Genomic DNA, 24,762 nt, shown 5'->3' with positions numbered 1-24,762 from the left:
AGGAGGCCAATCTCCTAGCGGAGCGCTGCGGGGTCAGCAATAAACAACAATGGGCTGGGAACAGACGGTACGTTATTGGCTGCGGAGAGAACCTCGCGGGGCCTGAGCCCGAAGCTCCGCCCCCTCCTGTTACCCTGGTTACCCGTCCGGCTCCAGGCACCGAGAAGGTTTTTGGAAACTGTTGCCCAGATTAGAGCGGCTGGGCTATCCCGGGAGTGTTGGGCGGCGGGGTACGCTTGCCGCCTGATTGCACCCTCGGAAAGTACCCGAGAGCCTCACCGTGCCGGCCTTGAAGCCAGGCTGCGCCCAAACCTGTCCCCGGCCGGGGTAAATGTGCGGTTCCTGCTTAAAATACTCCTGGGTGCGCGCCTTAGGACCGGCTAACTCTGATTTACTGCTTTTAAAGAACTCACGGTGTGTGCCCTTGCTGTCCACAGTTATTGTGTCTCCCCAGTATTAAGGTTTTTAATATTATTATTAATAAAAAAATTGACACTTCCATGGGTCCGAAATTGAGTCTTGTTCGCTCATACTGCAGTTTAATATGGCTCCATAATGTTCCATTTAAGGAAAAACTTTCGATTAGAAATTGAGAATTGTAGCACGTTTCCCAACAGGCTGAACAGCTGCCGAAAACTTCCTTTGGTCTTTAGCTCTGGTCGCCACCAGGATCACAAATGAATTTTAACACCGCTGAGTCCCCGGTGCCATTCCGAGGCCTCTCAGCCCCGGTTGGGCCGAGGCTTTCTTAAGTGACTCTTTACAGCTCTAAGCCCAGTTGGAGGGTCAGGCAAGTGGTTTCAGAATTGCAGCCCTCCCTTTTTAACGTCCTAGTCATTGTCCTTGAAACCCGACTCCCCTTCTCCCCTCGCCACCACCTCCTGGCTCTAGCAGTTTAAAAACTGGAGAGGAAGTGAAAGCGTCAACTACAGTAAGTGACACCCTCCGCCTCCGTGTATACATAACAAAAGCTCAGGAAACGTGCGAGTCCCTAGGATATCCGAGCCACCTCAACCCATCCCTGCCCCTCCCCACTTGCACCGGGGACTCGAAACACCTAGTTGCAGTGCACACGTGGGACACGTTTTTATTTTATACTTTTCCTCACTTAGATAGCTCTGTAGTTCTCTCAGTTCCCTCTCCCAACGCAACCCCTTCTAAAAAGCAATTCCCCTGCTTCTCCCAAGGGCTTTCCCTACAGATCTTACTGTCTCATGAAAGACTGACTTGAGGATGACGTTTAAAAAAAAATGTTTTTGATACACCATAACGGTGATGATGGGCGTTGAAAAACGGGAAGAGAACTTGGGCCAAAAGCTTAGTAGGAACGAGGCTGTATTGCCAGGTGGGTTCCTTATCAGGTTCAAAGTGGAGGGACTGGAGATCTCGAGGGAGGTGAGGTAGGAGACTAAGGACGCACGGTCTTGGAAGATCGCGTTTCAGAATATATATCTGACGCGAACGAAAGTGCTTTAGGAAAGTGCTTCAGCCGGAGAGTGGACCAAACACACCAGTTAGGACAACTGGTGACTCGATACACATGGCTTCAGGGTCCCCAGGCGCCTTAACAATAAGCAGCGGGTTAGGACGGCAGCCGATTTGCTCTGTGGAGTTTCCAGGCTGCGGTCACAGCGCCGGCAGGCACAGCACCAGCTTGGGCAGAGGGGCGCGGGAGATTCACGAGAAGGGGCAGCGAGCCTCCTGATTGACAGCCCGAAATCTGATCTTGTGAAAGAGACGTGGAGCCAATGGGAGGCAGCGATCCATCAGTTTGGATTGGAGGCCCCTGGAGGAGAAGTAGAGGAAAAACCACCGAATTGAGCTCTGTCAGAGGCGCTTTCGGCTTCCAAGGGGGAAGTGCTGGGCAATAATTAATGTTTTTATTAAAATTGGAGGGAATTTTTTGCAGCCGTTCGCCTAGCGTGGCTTTCAGGTGGGTCTTTCCTACAACTTTTTATGTCTCTCCAGATAATTGCATGGTTGTGGGTTGCAAAAACTATCCTTACGAAAGAGGTGTCTCCGTCTCTTTAGTCCCGTTAGGTGCAAAGCAAGTCTCGCTGATCGCCATTGCTAGTTTTGCACACGTTTGCGAATCAGAGCTGCCCGGGGTACACCGACCGCGCAGGGAAACATCGAGAGTGAAAATAAATACATCGACTCTTGTTCGAATTTTTGCTACTAAGGAAAATATGTAAATTGTGAACTCTCTTGGCTCTCTTTGGATCCAGGTGAAGGAGGCTGTGTAGGGAGGGTTATTTTTGTGAATGGGACTGTCGGAGGATAATTAGCTATGCAAATTCAAGAGCTTCATTCATGATTTTTTTTTTTAAGCCTAAAAGCCATCTTGTTCCCCTCTAGGTTGATAGAAGTCCAGATCCCGAGGAAATCTCCAGCTAAATGCTTAAAATATAAAACACTGAGCTGAGATTTGCGAAGAGCAGCAGAATGGATGGATTTTATGACCAGCAAGTGCCTTACATGGTCACCAATGTGAGTGATCAGTTCGAAAGTTGCTGTTTATAAACTTGACTCCGACGGAGGGGGGGGGGGGGGAGGAGGGCGAGTGAGAAGGGGGGGGGAGCAAGGGGGTTGGGACTGCAGATACTTTATCTGCTTTGTTGCCACTGTAGGGCGACTCTGCTTCTAGAAGCCCAGTCTTCAAAATAAGCTTACCTTTCAGTGATTTGGATAAGGCATAGTTTTGTTTTTAAGACCCCCCCTTTTTTTTTCTGTTTAAAGTGCTCAAGATGAGTGGAAGAGGAGAAGGAGGGCAGCAGCAGCTGCTGCACTCAAAGTTTTTGGCTGGGTTTGTCTGCCACATTGAAAAGAATGAAGTTGAGACAAATGCTGACACTTTTTTGTTTACATGGGTTTTGTTTCCTTTTTTTTTTCTTTTCTTCTTTCTCATTGTCTCTCATATTTTTCATTTCATCACTCTCTTTTTGTTCTTTTTTTAGGGGATTATCTGAGAGAATAAACTTCAACTGTGTTTTAATCTAGCTTCGATCTAGCCTAAAAACGACTTTAATTGTAATTGCTTAATGTTGTTTTGATACATGAATCTATGACTGATACACAGTGTATTCAGATCGCACAGGGAAGCAACTCTCCCTGGCTGTTGAATTCTCAGCATACGCTTTCACTGTCAAATGAATACAGAAAATGGATATTGGGATTGATACCATGGACTTTTATTTTTCTGTTTAAGGAGAGCATCCAGTAGACTTATGTATGCCTCTGTGTGTGTGTGTGTGTGTGTGTGTATGTGTGTGTGTGTGTGTGTTTGACATCTGAGGTTTACATTCTTTTAAAAGAATTTTATCTTTCCCTTTGTAGAATCAGCGTGGGAGAAATTGTAACGAGAAACCAACAAATGTCAGGAAAAGAAAATTCATTAACAGAGATCTGGCTCATGATTCAGAAGGTGAGGTTTGATTTAGAGCTGAATTCCCCCTCTTTACCTGTACTTCCCACCCTCATAAAGAAGAGAAGCATTCAGTCTTACATTAAGAATAATAAACTTTCAAATGATTGCATTTAAGCAAAACTTGTATTTGGAGCAATTAATGTGATGTGACAGTTTGCTGTTTTATGGCCCTGTCACAAACTAATGAAAGAAGGAAATAATAACTTAAAAGTGACATCCTTCTTTTAACCATTTTGTGTTTAAATATGTTTGTCCATATGGCATATAAGTAATCCCATACACTAAGGTAACAATTTGAAAATATCCAACACAGAGGAACAAATTAGACAGCTTAGTTACTCTTTTCTCCTGCATTAGAAGTTGAGCAATATAAGTGACTGTTTGGTTTCCCATCTCCTTACACTAAACCATATACTGTTACCAAACTTTTCAGAGATGGTTTTGATGACCGTATGGTGTGGTCATAATATCTTGTTTATAGGCCTTTTAAGTGGTCAGTGAATCATAATTAAGGCCTAATTAATAATTGTAATACATATTTAGGAAATTAAGTTGAAGATTCTTTCTATGAACTGCTGATAGGAGGTCAATATGTTATCAATTATTCCAGCCATATGGGGGCATTCATAATAAACTTAGATTTAATTATCAAAGTTCAGTTTGCCATTTAGATTAGGTATATTGAATTCTCGAACTTCTTCAGATCTTCATATAAATATGAATAAGTTACACATACCTCTCCCTCCCCAGTGACAGAATACACAATTTCGGACTTGATAATAAGCAGGTGCCAGGGAGTTATCTATTTACTTTTGTAAACCTATTAGTGTGGAAATTTTCTTCTAAAATCTTGTATTTAATAGTTGTCCCTTTGAGTTTTGAAGCATTGAACCTCAAAACATATAGTGCTTTGAGAATTATACCATGTACTGTTAAATCTTTGATAGAAGATTTGGAAGACAGAAATAAAGTGTTATTTAGTCTTTCTGATTTTTCCCCTACCACTATTTTAGCAAGAATTGAATATGTTTAAAAAAAGTTTCTGAGGATAGGCACACCTTCATCTCAACATTTTTTGACTTCTACTGTAAGTGTGTTGTTTGAGGTCTCTAGGCTTATTTATTAAGCTGTGTGTTAAAAGGGGGTAAAAAAGATACTGAGAAGCATTGCTTAGTAGGCATCAAAATGGGCAGGATTATTGGTATAATTATGTTATGAACCCTCATTTCTTTATTGATGCCCCTCCCCAAATTAAATTGATCTATAGGACTAATTTCATGACAAACATTTCTATTTAATGTCGCCTAAAAGGTTTTCAAATCTTTTGTTTATGTCTTTGACTTGTTTTTTAGAACTCTTTCAAGATCTAAGTCAATTACAGGAAACATGGCTTGCAGAAGGTAAGGCAAAAAATTGCTTTCAAAGGAGGGGAAAAGCAACTCTAGAAGGGAAAGATTAAAAAAAAAAAAGTCCTGAACTTGCTGTCTTAATGTTCAGCCCAATTAATTGAGCTCTAAAAGAGCCACCTCATGTGTCATGCATACATTAGAGCCTCTGATGAGTTTGTCTTTGGGGAATCTGGGACTGCACTACCCAGTGTCATCACAAATTACCAGGAGAAATTGCTTCCAGCTCACAATCACATCTGCTTTTGGCAAGAACTAATGCACCAAGACTTCAAGTTCTAAGCCTCTGTTCAGATTTTAATTGCAATTGATCAGGTTTATATTATTGTACCTCGAGAGACCTCCTAGAGCCAGAACCCGGCTTGCTGTTTCCTTTAGAGCAGCGCATATCATTATTTGGTGTTCTGGTGGAGGACTTTTCTGATGGCAGAAATTAGTTTCACTGGGTTCATCGGGACGGGATGCTTCAAGATTTAAGTGCAAGTGTCTTCTTTCCACCTTGCTCGCAACACAGAACGTTAGGTGTGTATCCAATGCTAAGGATATCTATGGCTTTAAAATAAACCTTAGGGGGATTGGAAGATTTTTAAAATGTTTTCTGTGTGTTACTATGATGTGATGTTTGTTGAAATTGACTTTTGCCATTTTATTGCTTGTATTAGGATTTATTTAATGTAGCAAGGAGACATTTAAAGGCATTGCTTTTAATTTTGATTGCTTTTTGATAACATTTTGTGTTGCCATCTATTGTATCTTTTATTGTGTGAAACTTTATTTTATAGGAACAAGGAGATACTGCTTCAGTACAGCTTTGTGCAACTTGAGATATGTCTAATGTTGAGGGACTTTTGTTGGTGTCTATAATTTGAAATTTTTCCTTTGGATTTGTTATGCTAAATGTGAAATAATAGTTTTATTATATTATGTGTCTTGTGGGAAACACAAAGAGAAAATTATAGATATTTAAGCATTGAGTATAGTTGTATTATTTCTATCTTTACATTATATGGGAAACATGCAATTTTTGGAACAGATTTTTTTAAAGATGGTTCAAAGAAGAGAGAGGGTCTTTGAAATGGAATTGAGCATTGCTGTTGCTACTTTGAGGCAGACTGCTGTGTTTTTTCGGGTGGTCTTGCTTGTAGTTGATCAAATTGCTGTTAGCATGTAAAATAAGTTTCTTTGTGTTGCTGATATCCTAGTTTTTCCAAAGAGCTCCTACAATCTTTATGAAGCTTTTAAGTTAAATAATAGCTTTTCCAGAAGTCCTTTGAAAGAGTGATTGTACTTGTATGTTAATGAAAGTTTTAGTTATATTTAAAGGTCATTTTGCTTGTCTCTGTAAATGAAACTTACTGCAATAGATTACTTATTATTGCAACATAAACCATACATTCAAACATAACTTTCTCAACAAAAATCTGCACAGAGGCTCGTGCATGAACTTTAGTCTGTTAAGTTTTGCAGAGTTGAAGGTTGTAAGAACATTACATTTATGAGGGAATTTATTCGCTTTTCCGAAATACCTTCTAATATCTATTTTAATTGTTCTAAAAGGTTTGTTGGTTCTTAAGATGTTTGAGTCTCACTGATTCCAAATCAGTGCACTTGCTGGCAGATTTTGAATGTGCATAGCAACTCTGTTCCTGGAATTTAAAAATGTGGAACTGTGACAGACTCTTACCATTTTTAATCACTTTCAGTGCAGTGTTTCACTTTTGACTTGTTTTGTTTCTTTGTTACTCAGATAAGTGATTTGGTAATTTATCTGAGTTTATTTTAAAACTCGGCGCTGAATATTCTTACCTGTGATAATTAACCTGACCTATAAATTGGATCTGAAGATTTAGTTTTCTATAAAATAAACCTAGAAAGTGATTGATGTATTTGAAAGAACATGGACTTTTACTTGGAAAAGAATTTATAAGCTTAAATAAGTTCAGGGATTAATCCCTGGAGTGTTTTATTGAATAACCAGGTGGGCTCCTTTTACAAACCATGAATAAGACTGTATTTTAGAATAATTTAATTCTATGATGATATAAGCATTAACAGTAACTTGATTTTTAAAAAAAATCTAATAGAAGAAAGGTGAAATTTTCTTCTTATTTGTTAATGAGCTGCACATTTATTTTTATTTTTAGCAATTTTACATAATTATGATATTTGCATTAGCATTTTAACTTATTCTACATCTTGATCAACATTAGCTGAGATCTCAAAGTTACATTAGTTTATTCGTTGCTAGCTAGATCTGTTCATTTATGTCCTTCTGGACATCCAGAAATCAAACATTGCCAAGCTGTCAGACTGTGAACCGTTTACTTATTTCTTTTCATAATGTTTTATCTCTAAGAAGGATACCATAGAATTTAAGGCATCTTGACCCTTTAAAAAAAAGATCATTAGCAATTAACCAAGTTTCTCCCCTGAGTAAGAATCCCATTGGAAAGTTAAAACAGGTCTAAAAATGTATTAGACAGGAAAGTCAAGTTAGTTCTGATGTGTCATAGAAATTTTTAAAAAAATAATCCGAGTCTCTGAATACTTGGGAAACAATACATTATCTCAGGTTTAATTTGTTTTTTTCCTATAAGACTTTTTATAAAGTAGACCCAAAGTGCACCATGAATTAGTCATAAGTAAATTATTATACATTATGAAATGTGTTGTATGTCCAAGGAAAAATTTGGGGTAGATAAAGCAAGATTTGTATGAGGGTGAGGTTGGAACCATTCTTTTCGGTTCACTAAAGTGTTCTCCAAAAAATATACTTCCATTCCCCCCCACTCCCCCACCGCAATTTCTGAACAGGGATCAAAAATATGTTTTTGAAGAATATAACTTTATATTAGTATCACTTTTGAAGTACTAACATTGCAATTTCAAGGTTTGTGTTTTTTTTTTTTTAACATATATGCCACACTTTAATCACATCTCATTCTGAAGAAAATTGTAAAGGTAACGTCTTCAGTGGCCACAGTAGCAGTTAAAAAATGGAGAATGTGCTTATTTAAAATTTTGCCAAAGCCACTTTCTTATGTTGTCATTTTCCATATACAATACTTTATTGATTCTTTGACTTTTGAATTAGATTGCCATTGACAGAAAGGCAATTCCAATTATTTGATCCATGAAATAATGAGTTCAAATGTCCATTCTAATAACATCTTGGTAACATGCTTTTTTAGTGGTGCTTTAAGGAAAGATATCCTAGTAATTCATCATTAAAATGGAACCTTTTGTATGTGGAGGACAGAAATAGAAGGATGTAGAAGTGAGTTAAGAGGCTCACATTTTTAAAAGTTACTCATTAAAACTTACCTGCTAACACAACTTAGAGCGAAATGATACATTTCATATGTAGCTGATATAAATTTATAGCAACTTTTGAGTGTTATTTTTGATGTTGGTTTAGATGTCCGTGAGGTTTCCTTTCGTCAGTAGTTTTAAGGATAAATGTCAACGGTGATTGGCTCCTATCAGGGCAGATGTTTTTCAGTTGTGATGTAAGTTAAATTTCATGCTGCCATGACACTTGAGTGAAGTTGTATCTCTAAAAATAACTTTTCTACACTAAAGGTTATTATTACCTCATGCCCTTGTGCAGATAAGCTTTTTCCTTTTGTCTTCTGTGACCTTCCATTAATAATCAGGTTTGCTGAAAAGCAGAGATATCATCGTATCTCCTCAACTTTAGTGGTTGATACTAAATTTATATTCAAAATCATTTATCATGAATTTCCTTAAATGATGTGTTGTTACTCAGTATGCACAGTGTCACCCACAATACAAAGCTATTACAATGCATTCATTTTTATTTTTCAAAAATTAGACTTTCTTTTTGAAATCGAACATAAATTGAATATGTACTCATAGATTTTTTTTTCCCTCCATGTGATGCAGTTAGGAGAAAAGGCTTAAAAACTTCATTATTTTGTGTGGTTTTAAAAAAAAAGAGGAATTGAGAATCAGACATTAAATTACAGAAGTCCATACTATTTCTTAGTGTTGAGTAAGAGTCATTGTGAGGGGGCAAGAGGGAGCTACTGCCCATCTTTTTCTCGTACCATGAAATACTCTAAACTATGAAACAAAGACTTCTTGTTTGGACCTGATTAAGGGATAGCAGTTGGAATAAACACATTCTATTTATCAGCATTTATTGACAATATATAAATGCATTTCATCTAGAATCTATTTGCAAAATAGAAATATTGGTTAAAAATAAAATTTGGATGTCTTATAGCCTAGATATAGTTTTTCCAGAAGGTCTTAATATATGCTAATGAAATTACTAAGCTAATTCAGTTACAGAAAATTGTACTTTCTTAAATTTCATAGGAAAACTTTATTCCCTTTGACTGGTGTGCAACATTGTAATTAAAATAATAATAATAACAATAATAATAGAAGTCAGCTCTCAGTACCTTACAGAAAATGTTTTGCTAACAGCAACAGCTCTGAGCTACGCTTAAGTTTTCAAACCTCTATATAAGTTAAAGTTAGGAAACTGAAGTTGATTCGAGGCTAAAAACAACTGAAAGTTACTGTTTTCTTTCTCTTTGAGCATACAGAAAGCATGACTTTATCAATATTAAAGATTTTTCTGCCATGGAGGAATAGCCCCTTTTTTGTGCTGTTTAAATATATTTATACTTCTGCATTAATTAATGCTTATACATTGGTACAATCATTTTAATGTTAAAAGCGGATGTGGTGTAAAACCTGGCTTAGAGGTTTCATGATTATTTCGTTCCATGGCCTGAAGCTTCATTGTAGGATTAAGCAAAATACAACCGTGTGAAGGTTGATTTTCTTGTTGTTTTATTTAAAAGAAAATTTAAATTTCTTCAGAGAAGCTTGTTTCTTACCCTGTGAGAGGGAAATGCTATGAAGTTAAGCAATAGACTATTATAATCTTAAAAGAAAAAGAGCATTTGAAGAATAAGCAAGGAAAAAAAAAGGCATTTCTTTAATGCTTTGTCATTTTTTCCCCTTTCTCTTTCCTTCCATTCTTCCTTCATCCATCTATCCATCCGTCTTTCCATCTTCTTAGTTTTATACATTCAAATTTCTGTGACAAGTTACCCTATAAAGCAGGATGGAGTAAATATATGTAAATGTATATATGGATTTCATTTTGTCATTTATTTAAACATATACATTAATGGATCTGAACTGTATTTGAGATAGAGCAGTAAAATTGGTGTGTTTATATTGCAAGTTCAAGTTGACTTGCCTTCACTCTCTGGAAGGGTGTGACCTGAAAAGATTGCGGTTGAGCCACATGGCTCATGCTGGACTGTGTTTTTGTGAATGGAGGCAGAACTCCAGTTCTGCCTGCTTGTCTGGAGGAATTGCCGAGGAGATCAGCTGTCTCATTCACGGGCAGAAAGAATGACTCATACATCTTCCGCCTTGTTTGGCTCCAGGTCATTGTTACAGTGGATAGAACTGGTTTTAATTAAATATTAACCCCTTTTCAACTTGACATTTGTGTCATTTGTAAGTTTTCCACTTTTCCCCTAGCTTTAAAAGAAAACCCAACAGGCGCCTAGTTTGTAAGAATAAGACGGTTTTTGCTTGTCTGCAGCCAAACTTGGAAAATATTTCAACATTCACCTTTTCTCAAGTAATGATTACTGCTTTATTTGAACGTTAAAAGCAAGCACAAAAGAGAGACAAACTGTTTAAAAATTGTCTGCTCTCCATCTCACCCCCCTGCCTTGGCAATGTTAGTTAAGAAAGTATATATTAAAATTCAAAATAAGGATTAATGATTCTGTGACATCAAGATCGTCGTTAATATTTTCATAATTTTCTTTCTCATAATATATATTGCAGTGTAATAAGAAAGACAAGGAGAGCGGGGGGGAAGGAAAAAAACAACTTTCGATGATAATCTAGGTAAAGCAAATAGCTGAGAGTGCACATACTACGCTTTTAAAGCCGAAGTCCTGAGACTTGATGGCAGCTTGTCTATTAATGTGCAATGAACTGACAGAAGCGCTCCAGCTATTACCAATAAAATCCACATGCTTCATCTTCTTGAAAGCCTTTTATTGGTCTTTTGGTATATACTTTCTCTTCCCCTTTCTTATTCTTCCCCTTCCTCTTTAATTACAGTGTGGGAAAACATTTTCATTCCCCAAAGGTGATTATTCCAAGCATAGTTTATAATAGACAGTAGTAAAATAACTATATATATATATATATACACACATATATACATATATGTATACATTTAGTTTGGCCTCTATTGTTAATTTTCCTCTTTGGAGTGGGTATGGCTTGCCACAAATTTTCAGGCAGCTGTAGTTTGCTACTTCATAGCATTTTCGTGAATGGAGGCAAAAAAGGAAATGTATAATATGAGTGTGGCAATACTTTGTCATATTTTCCTTGCCCAGATCCAACTTGTGTTTTTCGTTAACTGCTTTCCTTTGACTCTAACTTGAAGTTAGAGATAGACTGAAGCCTTTGTCTATTTAAGTGGCATGCTGCTTCATTTGGTCTATTCGGTTTCTTAAGATTAGCTTCTGTGAAAATGTGAGTCATATGTTTTTTGTTAAAATTCTGTAATATGTTCAGGCACAAGTGTGAAGTATTTATTCAGTATGTTAAGGAGTTAGACTAGAAATAGCAATTCTTATTCTTTTTACAAAATTGTTAGTATGTAGCTATTTTCTGTCTCTGTGAGGTATAACTTCTGATTTCTTCTCTTCCCAAAGTTTTGCCTCTGCCCGCCTCCACTGTCAACAACCTTCCCCTCACCCGCACCCCACACATATGCCAACATACACTACTTACCCATCAGTTATTTTCATACCTTTCTTGTAGTGATATATATCATGGAGTTGCAAATTTGTCTTATGAAAGTAGAAAAAAAAAAGTCTGGCCTTTAGGGCATTCATACCAGCATATTCTGTTACAAATATATTTGTTACTCACTTGCTATTTTTAACTATTCCTGTAAAGGGGTATTACGTTTTTATTAGATTCTTGTAAATGTTGGCTTTTTAAAAGCATAGTAATCGCTGTGGTTGATAACTTTCCATCTCAATGGTTATCTCTGTTTAGCTATTAATTTAGAGCAAAAACCAAAACGTGTAGATACGATAGAAAAAGTGTATAGGATTTGAGTCTGTCTGCCCACTGTCATTTATTAAATAAATATTTAAAACTTTTTTGTACTTTTTTTGGTGAAAACACTTTAAAGGACATTTGTCTACATAATTTGTGAGTGTTTGAGAAAAATGAGGCTTACTGCAATGTCAAACAATGATTATAACTAAGAGAATACTAACATACAAATTTTAGCTGTGATTTTTTTTCCATCTCCAATCTAATTCATTAGAAGTGAAAATATTAAACTTGCATTGTAGTAATTTTAGTAGTACTTGTGTATGAAAGGAAAAAAATGGTGGGTGGTGGAGTTTAGGAAAGAAGAAAATATGTAACATTTCTTGAGTATCTGGTATTGTGACTGGCATTGTGTTTAGACTATTTCATTTAGTCTTCATGAAAAATATGTATTATCACTGTTAAACTGATGACTAAAATGGAGTTCCAACACTGTTGCACAGTTTACACGGCAGAGCACAGAAAAATGATTTGAAAGTTGCTTGACTTGGTTAACCTTGGTATCAGATGTTAGTGGAACCTGAAGCAAATACACCTTTTCCTCCAGTATTGGCTGGTGAAATAGGTATCAGTTCTAATTTGGAAAAAAAGTTATTAATTTGTCTCATTTCCTTTAGTGGCAAGGAATGTAATTTATCTGTAATAAACTTAAGTATTGGTAAACAGAAGAAAGTTGTTAGAAAATAGCTGAATGTCCTGCTGCATATATTTTGGCAATTTGCAAGATTATCATTTATTCTGCTCTTGATATATAACAAATTTTTTTCAACAAATGTTTTTTTAAATCCTATTAAATAAGCTGACACACCAGACATTTAAATTGTGTGTATGTTGTGTTTCTTTCTTATATAGAACTTCTAAAATATCGAATTTCTCTTTATATGGATTTTTTCTTAACTCTATTACCAACCCCAAACTTTTTCAACAAAGACTGATTATTTTCATAAGAATTCCTCATACAGAATAGATACTTAAAAAAAATTACATCTGTTTTAATATGACTTGATTAGATAAGTTTCAGGATTAGATAATATTAGTGAAATAATACTAGCCAATCAGATTATACCTAAAGTTAGTTAGGATGGTAACTCATTATATTTTTGCCAAATTAAAAGTGACCCCACTTTTATGTAGTTTGTATGTGTGTAATTGTGCATATTTTTGTGTGTATATGGAAACTTGTTTTTGTGATATTATGTCAATTTGGAATAGGTTATTTTGATGCTTGAATTAACTGTGATAAAAATATTCCAGAAGTAAAAAATATACTTCTGTTTTGATTGCTGAATACATTAAGTTCTTGCTATTCATTGTTTTATTCCTTTACTAAAGACAGGGAAGTCATGTGACATTATGACTGATGAAATAGTGATATTCTTTTTGTTAGTCTTGAGTGGTCAGCTGAAAAATATTGTGAATGAAAATATGAGGTTTATTTTTATTAATTATTATTTTTATGATTGTGACCATAATCACTGAGATATAATATTTTATTCCATATGACCAAAATCAATGACTGTCTTTCATGTAAAAAACTTCATCACATATTTTGGCCAAATTTCAGGCAAATGTTAATTATGGTAGTCTAGCAGTAGGCCAAACACATCAAAAACAGACATTTCTAAAAGGCAGAGGGGTTTGTGTAATAACTACACATCGTTTGAAAGAATTCTGTGATAAATTTAAATGGGCTGCTTAAACATCGGCAGTAGGCGAATTAAAATACTTCTTACTCCATTCTTGCCAAAAACACTGCAGCTAATAGAATTCCTATAGCTGCTTTTATTTTCATGTTTCTTTTATTTCCATGTGGCAAGTAAAATGCCGAGGAACTACAACTGCCACCATTTTATTTCTGATATATGTGTTTTCTGGTTGACATTGATGATTGCTTCTATTTCCCTTCTTGAATTTTGCTGTCAATACCATTTGAAATAGGAGCTCACTGGCAAATAATCGTAGGTTTGGTCTCAACCTAAAAAAAAAGTCTCCCATGAGAGATTTTACTTGACATTCTTTACACTTTGGCAGTTTCTCTCTTAATTTCTTCTTTCATTTTTTTTTTTTTCCCCTTCAGCTCAGGTACCTGACAATGATGAGCAGTTTGTGCCAGACTACCAGGCTGAAAGTTGTAAGTACCGTGTGACTCATCGCTTGAATTTGTCTTTGTTTCCTCCTCTTATTCTTTCTCTGGGCTTGGTCTCCTCTTCCAGTGTCTTCTTGATTCTGTGTCCGTGCCTTTTCAGCTTACAATCATGAGGTAACTGTATTTGTCCGGTTGTGACCGCAGAATTCCTCTGTGATCTGAACAGAGCTTGGGAAAACTGGCTGGGCTTAAAAGAGGATCCTGTTCCCTATTTGGTTAATATCCTTGGAGGAGAAGCAGGGTGCGAACCATGAATGCTCAGGTGTTTACTTTCAGCTTTTCAGTGGGTCCACCAGGAAAAGTCGGAATACTGATGGGAGACAGTCAGTAGTTAAAATCTTGACGAGATTTGTTGTATGTCGTAAAAATCTTGGAACAAGCATTCTTTGGCTTACTGTATTATTTTACATTAATGAATATTCACTTGCTTGGATTTCATTTTTATCTTCATTATTTGCTTCCTGGACACAGTGACACAAATGAAAGTTGCCATTGGCTTCCCTTAGAATCCCTTCCGTGTTTCTTTCCCTGAGCCTCACTCCAGGGCCTTTCAGAGGATACAAGAGAAGTGACTCAGGGGTTCTACCCATCTAATAGCCCAGTGAGCATTTTGCCTGTATAAACATGGTTGCCTCGGAGTTTACTTCGGATACTTATGGTTTGCCTCTATTAGCAAACTGCAGCTATTGGCCTGAGAAATGAATAGTAAAGAAAAGGGTATAAATGCCATTCTGATTTTAAAACTGATCTAATACATTTTGTTCTCATTAATTTTTTATTTAAAAATTTTTTTAAATGAACATGGTGTACCGTGCCTTAGTTTTATTTTACTTTTTATTTTTTTATCGTTTTTGGCCGTGCTGTGCCTCATGTGGGATTTTAGCTCCCTGACCAGGGATTGAACCCATATCCGTTGCATTGGAAACAGGAAGTCTTAACCGCTCGACTGCCACAAAAGTGTCATTTTTGTTCTTTTAGCACCATTTAAAGCTCTAACTTGTTTCATTTTTCCAGACCATTGACAGTTTCACAGGAGGCAGTAGCAAGAGCAACAACAGATGCTTAATACCTTATAATTTATCAAACTCGTATTTTCACACCTAATATCATAAATCTAATACAAATACCTACGTTTCTTTGAGTAACAGATGTTTGTGTGCAGTGTTTTCAACTTTTATGTTTGAAATCTTCTGTTTCCCAGGTGTCAAGGTTTGTAAGAGGTTTCTTCCAGATTCTCTCCCATTTTACATAGTTTAGTTCAGCATCATTAAAGTTCTTTTTCATTTGTGGTAAAATATATGTATTCCAGAAAATTTACCTTTTGAACCATTTTTAAGTTTGCAGTGTGGGGCTTCCCTGGTGGCTCAGATGGTAAAGAATCTGCCTGCATTGTGGGAGATGTGGGTTCAGTCCCTGGGTCAGGAAGATTCCCCTGGAGAAGGGCATGGCAACCCACTCCAGTACTCTTGCCTGGAGAATCCCATGGACAGAGGAGCCTGGTGGGCTGCAGTCCATGGGGTTGCAAAGAAGTGAACACAACTGAGTGAGTAACACTTGGGGGCAGTCACACTGTTGTGCAAACATGAACACTATTCATCTGAACTTTCTCATGATCTCTACTGAAACTTTCTACTGTACTTATTAAAAATTAACTCCCTATTTACCCTACCCCCAGCCCCTGATACCTGCTATTCTATCAATTTAACTTCTAATCTGAGAAAATAATGTTATGTACTGCTTGGTGTCTGAACATAGTTATTAGACATAGGATTTCCAGAAATCTGTTCAGCTAAGATACAGACCTTTGTTAAAGACTCTCAGAAATTCCCAGAAAGATGATGGCTAAGGATAACAGCCTAGCAAGGCTTCCCCTTCTTTGATAAAGTGTAGGAAGAGAAGAGTCACATTTCTGCATGTCCTTTCCTGTTAGGAACCAGAGTTCTTTCTAAATACTCTACCTGTCATCTGAGAGGGAGAGTTAGTCTCATGGAGTCACTTTACATCTGAAAAAATTGGTAATTTTAATACTCTGCTCCCTGGTGGTTCAAACTGTAAAGAATCTGCCTGCAATACAGGAGACCCGGGTTCAATCCCTGGGTCAGGAAGATCCCCTGGAGAAGGGAATGGCAACCCACTCCAGTATTCTTGCCTGGAGAATTCCATGGACAGAGGAATCTGGTGAGCTACAGTCCATGGGGATCGCAAAGAGTCAGATAGAACTGAGCGACTAACCTTTCACCTTTCACAAATGCCTAAAGAGAGCTGTTTACACCTTTTTTGCCCTCTCTAAGTTTTTCATATTCTTGGTTAATTCATCTTCTTGAACTCAGTTCTCTTGGTTCACAGCATATGATTATTTTTCTTTCTCTGTTTACTCCTCTGATTACTCCTCGGAGAAGGCAATGGCACCCCACTCCAGCACTCTTGCCTGGAAAATCCCATGAACGGAGGAGCCTGGTGGACTGCAACCCATGGGGTCGCTAAAAGTTGGACACGACTGAGCGACTTCACTTTTCACTCCTCACATCACGTATCTACCTTCTCTCTCTTGCCCAGGGTTTTGTCTGCAAGCCGTTCCTCTTCTTTTTCATATGCCGTGCCTGCACAGTTCCATAGACCAAGGGTCTATATCTGTACCATACAGTATAGTAACCACCCACCAAATTCGTTACTGAGCACTTGGAATGTGGCTAATGAGTCTGAAGAAATTAATATTTAATTTATTTAATTTCTGTGATTTTAAATTTATGTGAACACGTGGCTATCGGCTACTGTAGTGGTCAGCACGGTTCTGTTGAAATAGGTCTCCTACAATGCTCATTGTAGGGTTGGTCTCCAGTCTGCTTCTGTCTATTGAATATCTGCCCCTGATCCCCGACTGGGGTCCTTGTGCAAATTAGAACTACGCAGCACCTCTGGACTCATCCCTTCCACCCTCAGCTGAGCATCAGCATAAAACACCGTTTATGCAACACCCGCTGTTTTCACTGTGAGGCTTCACTGCGAGTTCACATTCACTAAGGCCAACAGTGAAATCTTTCATTTTTTTCTGCCCAGCATCTCTCTTCAACTTCTGTTGCCTAAGTTGATGACATCACCAATCCAAGCGGAAAACCTTTAATTTATCTTCAGTCTCTCCCAGTTCAGCCTTTCTATGGGGGTCCTTGCCTTCAGATTTCCTTCCATTCTGCTCTCTGCAGTGATACTGATGCACAGCCATCTGACTCTGTTAATTTTCTTAGAACTTCTTTCAGCACAAAATTCTAATTTAGCTGTAGAGAACATTATTCCATGTCCTGGGCCTTGGCTACCTTTTCAGTTTTAACTGTTGCTTTCCCAGTACCCTGTCCCTCCCCATTCTCTAAACTTCAAGCTTTCTAATTTTTCAGTTCCCTCAAAGAGTGAGCCCTTTTATGCCTCTTTACCTTTGCACATGTTCATTTTGTTTAAAATTTTTTACTTTCTTTGCAGTCTGTGGCATCTCCAACTTCAGATTCAGTGGAGACTTCATCATACTGAGATCTTTCTTGACCTTTCTTTGCATCCTTAGCCTGCAGAGTTAAGACTCATGACATCTTGTATGTTTCATTTATTATTATATCTTAGATACATGTCAGTAAGACTGTGAACTTCTTGAGGATTAGGAGCATGTCATACTTTGTATGCCTGGCCTGTTTTAGAAGCACAGGAAGTAAAATTGTCATAACCATGATCAGCGTCTTAGTGCTTATTTTCATTCAAGTATTTTCAAAGTCCCATTTCCTTTCTTAAGGTATAAACATATGATCATGCCTTAAAGAATATATATAGCTTTCATCTGGAAAACATGCTGAAACCATGAATGTGTATCCAGGCATTTTCAGAATGCTAAAATTTTCCTTCAATTAGTGAATATTTACAGTTTAACAAATATGGCTCTGGGACTTATGAATAAAGAACGTCATTATAAAGGGAAACCTATAAACACGAGTAAAAATAAATCTGAAAGAGTCTACTAAAAGAGAAAGTAGAAGTGCAATTTATTCAAGTTTCATTGAAATAAAGGACTATTGTTCTGATGATGGTGACCAGCTAATTTCAGTCTTTGCTGAGGATGGAATAAGAGGGATATAATTTTAAAAGAGGAATAAGGCATATGGAGTAGATTCTAAAGAAGATTTCTGGGTGGAGAAGTTTATCAAATATTGGAACTGAACGGCTATATTATCTTCTAAATGCCCTTTATAAATGTTTGATACTTGTCTGTCTGGAGAAGATTAGTGGGGCAGAGGGACCCTATCTCTAGGAGCAGAAAGAAGCTACATCCTCTCTGTGTGGCCCATCTATTAATTCTATGGGGCTATTTTTTTCCATTGTGAATAATCAGATTTCCTTACATACCTCAATCAAATAAAATGCTTCTGTTTTTGCTTTTATTGCTTTAGCTGTTTGGTAAATGTAGGCTAGATGAATGAATGGCAAATTTCTGCCCAACTTTGTATTATAGAACATACGTTTGACTGTAACACATATAAACATATGTAGAAGAGTAGTGACCAGAGCATTCAAAAAATCTGAAGAATGAAATTAAACTGTAACACTTGGGTATTTTTCTAAAAATTTTCCTGAACGTTCCTTATTTTTGTTTATAAAGCATTTCACTCAGAAACCTGGAATTTTAATGATGTCATGCTATAGTCTGGTACCCTTTCAAGGATGCTGACTTTCGAATCATATATAGACATGAAAACAAGTGAAAACAAACAAAAAACCGCCTACAAGCCCATCCTAGGAAATGAATGGATGCTAAGAAAAACAATTACGTGGCTTGAACAAATTGTTTCTTAGAAATGAGTCCAGAATTCAGACATTGCTGACAAAAACAGAGTAACTATAGGATATACTTTCATCCAGATGAAGTGGAATTATACTCTTTAGAAAAGAGAATTGAAAGGGTATTTAGAATATAGATCAACCTTATGTTTCCAAAGTAGATACAAGTTTGTGTACACCTTGAATTTTTGTAAATCATGTGTTTTAAATACAATGCATTGATAACCTTATATTTTAAATAAAATATTTTTATATAGCTAATCCTTTAAAATCTACCACCCCTCATTTTCTTCCTTTACAAAGTTGTGCTATTATTTTTCTAACCAGCTTGTTTCCGTTTGATGACATTAGATCTTTTTGTGCTGCTTCTACAGTGATTCACACAATAGATGATGTTCACATTTACATTTTACATTCTTCCAGAACATTCCCATGGGTATAGCCAGGATTAGGCACAATTCCCAGTAGCACAATTCCTTGTAACTATACTTCTTTCCTTTATATCCAAGAAAAAACATTGGAATGCTAGTCAATTAGAAGGATGTCATTAAAGGAATAATATTACCTAGATTCTTCTCTGGTTTATTTATGAAAGTAAATATAAAAAGGTTGCAATTTTCTTTACTTTGACTGAAATTTGTAACACAATAGTACTAGTGACCCATTCAGAAAATGAAGACAAACCAGTGTGTGGGGACTTAACTGTTTAAAGTTATTATTATATGGGTGATACTTTGTGTATGTAAATTAAATTCATAGCTGCACTTCATTTTCTTAGATTTTTTTTTTTTTAAGAATAGTACTTTGGATCCCTTTTGCAGTGAAGTAGAGATAAAAATACCTTAACAGATTCTTGTATAAATCTGCTTCCGAAAAAAGCTGAAGTTAGACAGGTCTATGCAGACCCTAACTGAATAATTCCTTTCATATTAACATGTATTTCCTAGATTGGAAAGTTCCATTTATGGTTTGTGTTTCTTAATTTTCTTTTCTACTAAGCTACCTTCCTGCATTCTGTTCCTTTCTACGTAGACAGTGAGTACTTTATAAAGTTTACTTTTTGCGACGACTTTTGAAACCTTTCTTACCCAATCATTTTTTGGATGTGACTTGACAGGACGGTTTTGTCTTTCATTTCTCTTTTTTACCAGAGGTGCGTACACATTCAGGCTTCCTGGTGGCTCAGTGGTAAGAACCCACCTGCTGTTGTAGGAGACAAGGGTTTTATACCCTGGGTTGGGAAGATCCCCTGGAGGAGGAAATGGCAGCCCACTCCAGTATTCTTGCCTGGAGAATCCCATGGACAGGAGAGGAGTCTGGCAGGCTACATCCATGGGGTCCCAAAGAGGTGAACATGCCTGAGCCACTGAACAGCAAGAACACGCACTCCCAGAGGAATTCCATTTCTGGGATTGGAGTGCATGATTTTGCCACTGTGTCTTGTCTTCTTTTTAAACATTTTCTGAGGAAAATTTGAGTATGTTGCTATCATCAGACTCAAACTATCCATTTGAAGGGTGAAGTGTCTCCTGCCTTTTCATCTAAGATTATCTGTGCGCCTAAGATCTCGGCCGTCTCCAGCCCTTGAAGGCTGTTTGCTTTGTGTGTGCTTTTTGTTGTGGGTTTGGCTGTTCTTGGTCTGTTTGTTGCTTTGTTTTATGTCTTTTGCTTTTTTTATTTTAACAGTTTAAATATTTTATCAAAGCAGTATATTGATAGAGGAGGAGAAAAAGCACAAGTCAGATCATTCCCCGTTTTCACAGTCCTCTTCTGTAGAGGCAACCATTTTTTTTTTTCCTTTGTAGTTAGCTCACATACTAAGTGATGTAATTGTACTGCAACTTATTGATTTATCAACTTTATATTTTTTCCTTTTGCCCTGTTCAGATAGATGATTATTTGGGGTAAATTTTAAGTTATTTTCCTGAAAGTCATGTTATATAATTTTATATGAGTACAGTAATCTTATTCTCATTTGAGTATAAACATGAATTACTTGGGAAGCTTGTTCAAATACAGCATCATGGTCCCAGTCCTGTGAGAGTTTGACCTTTTAAGTCTGGAACTGAGCCCTGGAATTTCTAATGAGCTGTTAGGTGATTCTGATACAGGCCTTCTATGGAAATAATGTTAGACAATTTTTTATTCTGTCATTTACTTATTTGTAAAATAAAGGCAGCAACATCATTTTTTTTTGGCAATTAAATTGTAAGGTGAACACAATTCATTATGTAATAGATATAGTTTCTGAAAATGTTAACAAGTAATATTTTACCATATTATTACTGAAAATACTAGGCAATTAAGTCTATATAAAAATGATATTATTGAAGTGGTTTCTTCATTTTTGCTTGAGTTATTTGTGTTTTCTATTTCCAAAGACTATTTTCTACTTATTTTCTCTTACCTTTAGCTGTAAGAGAGTCATTGCTGATTGTTCATCCCTGTCATCCTAGAATCAATTCAATTAGAAGGCTACCTAGTAAACTTGGAATCTTCCCAATCTGGTTAGAAAAAAAACAAACACTGGGGGCCCTGTCCTGTTCCAAGCACCTCCATTAAGGTTTCTTACCAGAGAGCTCACTCTGACATTCGTAGTGCACATCTACCCTATATATGTCATTTTGGAGTCCAGCAGCCACATTTTCAGCAAAAACAATTTTTAGTTTGTTGATTATTTCATGCACTCAGTGTATTTAGTCACTCGGTCATTTCCAACTCTTTGCAACCCCATGGACTGTAGCCCATCAGACTCTCCTGTCCTTGGAATTGTCCAGGCAAGAATACTGGAGAAGGTTGCCATTTCCTTCTCTATGACTGTTTCATAAGGAACATATTTTTCAAGTCAAAATAGAAACCCAATGGAAAATAAGCTGCGTCTTGCAATAATTTTCATTTTAGATAACCCACCAGGAATCTACTGAATTCAAGAGAAGAAATAAAATCTAAATTATGTCTAAATTATACACCTTGGCCCTATTTTTTTTTTAAACCTTTATTTACTTAAACATAAAATGACAAAGAAATAATCTCTCAGACTCATGCCACATTATGATTCTGTGACATTTGTTTCTACACTCAAGGGAGAAAAAAGGAAAAGTAACATCTAAATATGGTAAATGCTTGCTTGCATTAAAAAATGAACTTTAGAAAAAGCATAATTAATGGGGAAATGTATAAATAGAAATTATAGTAGATGACTATGGACTTACAAGTAAAAAGTTGCATCAGTTTTATTAAAATATACTCTAGTAGATAGATATTTTTAATAGTTTTGGTTTTACCAGTTTATTCTTCGTAAGATAGATAGTTGAGACTCAATGCCAAAATGAAAGCCAAAATGAAAACCAAAATACAAAGCAAAACAACCCCCCTCCAAAAAAAATTGGGTTTTTTTTAGCTGACAGCTAAAATTATATATCACAAGCCAAGATTTTTGCCTTTTGTTTCTGATTTTATTTATTCTTTAATTTGGCCTTCAGTATAACAAATTATCCTAGAAATTAACTTCAGAAACACGCTCAAAGGGACTATGTCAACAAATACTTTCCAGTCCCCCTGCCTATAATTAGTAAAAAATTATTTTGAGAAAAGTGATCTGTGCCTTCTTTGGTTGAACTTTACTCAGTATTAAATAAGTATACTGTTATGCAGTAACTGGACTTATTAGTCTAAGAGCCAAACCATATCTATTGGAAAATTTAGGTAAGGGATGAAGGTGGAAAATTATTTATAGAACTAAGATTATGTTCTTTTTTCTAGTATTTTTAATATATGCAAGACACTTATGTATAGTGATGAATAAAAAAGCAAAAAATACGTTGATTAGTATTTACAAATAAAGCCAAAACGATGATGAAAGTAAGTACATTTTTGAGCCACCAAATTTTGTATGTAAATTTTATGTAATCAGATGTAAAGGAGACACGAAGAGAGAATCTGAGCTAAACTAGTCCATGTGAATCTTTCTGTTATAATTGTATGTTTAGTGTTTTTATGGAGTTTTATTTATATCATTCTTTTTCCATTTTTTCCCTTTTATAATGTTAAATGTCTGCTTAATATGCATAGTGCATATTTGCTTCTGTCTGTTATTGAATTTTCTCCTAATGAGAGTTTGTGCTGTGTTTCACTAAGTAAAAGTGGTTGATTTAATGTAGTTGCTTTTTTAAATCTAATGAATTGTGCCCCAACAAGTTAATACTGTGATTTGGTATTAGCTGAGGCTGTTGTTAACTCAAGAATGTATTTATTGAGAATTTGTCAGGAATGGCTAAGTTAAAAATCCTACTTATATAATGTCTGATTAAACTTTAAGAAAAACTACTTGTGGAATGGTTTTGTATGCCATCTTTAAAGCTTATTTAAATCTAAGTTTTAGCCAAACGTTCATTTTACTGTAGACGCTACATTGTTAAACCATTTAGGTTTGTTGCTGCTGCTGCTGCTAAGTCGCTTCAGTCGTGTCCAACTCTGTGCGATCCCATAGATGGCAGCCCACCAGGCTCCGCAATCCCTGGGATACTCCAGGCAAGAACACTGGAGTGGGTTGCTATTTCCTTCTCCAATGCATGAAAGGGAAAAGTGAAAGTGAAGTCGCTCAGTCATGTCTGACTCTTAGCGACTCCATGGACTGCAGCCTACCAGGCTCGTCCGTCCATGGGGTTTTCCAGGCAAGAGTACTGGAGTTGGTGGCCATTGCCTTCTCCAAGGTTTGTTTCAGTTACTCCTGTTTGTTGGATTTACAGTCATGTTAAGAGTAATTATTAGATCCTGTGGAATAGGTTTTGAACTGTGATTGTTTCCTCGATGTGTATAGGAAAATATTATATTCATATTTCTGTTTGCAAAATCGGAGTGCTTGTATATGCTTACAAATGTGAGCCGTATCCATTATATTCATTTTTATGAGTTGAAATATGAATAATAGATCTTAGTGGTAAACATTTTAATTTTTCTTATGAGATTTTAACTTAGTTATTGGTACACATGTCTATATAGTTTTATATTAAAACTGAGCTCGATAGGTTTCGTGCTTGTGCTCAGTTGCGTCCACACTCTTGTGACCCCATGGCCTGTAGCCCGCCAGGCTCCTCTCTCCATGAGATTCTTCAGGCAAGAATACTGGAGTAGGTTGCCATTTCCGCCTCTAGGAGATCTTCCCAACCCAGGGGTTGAATATGCGTCTCCTGCATTGGCAGGTGGAATCTTTACCGCTGAGCCACCTGGGAAGCCCATTTAGTAAGTTTGTAAGGTACCAAAGATTTATTCATTCAACAAATGTGTTTTAAGCCTATTATATGCCATGCTTTGATCCAGACACTGGTGATAACAGTGATGGGAAAACCAGAAAAAAATTACCTCTACTCTCATGACGCTTTTGTTCTTACCAAGTGTACTAATATAAAGTCTCACTCATCTCATGTTGAGGGATGTGCAGTTGTATCAGGGGTCAGTGTGTATGCACAATCATTGTGTGTGTTCTGAAGAAAATATCCTTGGGTGTTTTTTCAAACTTTATTTCCACAAAAAGCACTCTGCTTAAAGTGGTAGCCACTGGATTTCCCAGAGGATGACTCTGTGTTCACACCTCTTTATTCTTAAACCCAAATTCCTGTGATGGTTGACTAAAAGAAGATATTTTTATGACTTTTTAAAGCTTATGTACCCTCATGTTAATAATATACATTGTATATTACCGTATACAATGTATTAACCTTTACTTTTTGAGATCATACTCATTCTCTAAGATTCAGTTCATTTGTCCTTTATTCCTTAATTATCTTAGAATTGATGACTTCTGTGTGCCCTTAGATGCTTTGTAT

General features: G+C 36.5%; 1 protein-coding gene across 7 annotated transcripts in view; it reads left to right on the top strand.

Annotated features, from left to right (window-relative positions):
- The first annotated feature begins 2,397 nt into the window (after window positions 1-2,397).
- The window catches only part of ETV1 (ETS variant transcription factor 1), a 92,701-nt gene continuing 70,336 nt past the window's right edge, over window positions 2,398-24,762 (top strand). For 2 of the 7 annotated variants that reach the window (XM_068972581.1, XM_068972579.1), the window contains exons 1-4: window positions 2,398-2,490; window positions 3,337-3,424; window positions 4,780-4,827; window positions 14,057-14,110. In XM_068972581.1, the coding sequence (XP_068828682.1) occupies window positions 2,446-2,490; window positions 3,337-3,424; window positions 4,780-4,827; window positions 14,057-14,110 (235 nt within the window). In that variant the 5' untranslated portion in view covers window positions 2,398-2,445. Of the gene's footprint in view, window positions 2,491-3,336; window positions 3,425-4,779; window positions 4,828-5,294; window positions 5,356-14,056; window positions 14,111-24,762 lie in introns of those variants that run through there. The other 5 variants (XM_068972585.1, XM_068972583.1, XM_068972580.1 and 2 more) reach the window with 4 other exon arrangements.

Source organism: Capricornis sumatraensis, chromosome 5 (genome assembly GCF_032405125.1).
Source record: "Capricornis sumatraensis isolate serow.1 chromosome 5, serow.2, whole genome shotgun sequence".
NCBI classification, from domain to species: domain Eukaryota; kingdom Metazoa; phylum Chordata; class Mammalia; order Artiodactyla; family Bovidae; genus Capricornis; species Capricornis sumatraensis.
The sequence above is the reverse complement of the archived record's forward strand: the minus strand, read 5'-3'. Positions and strand labels throughout refer to the sequence as shown.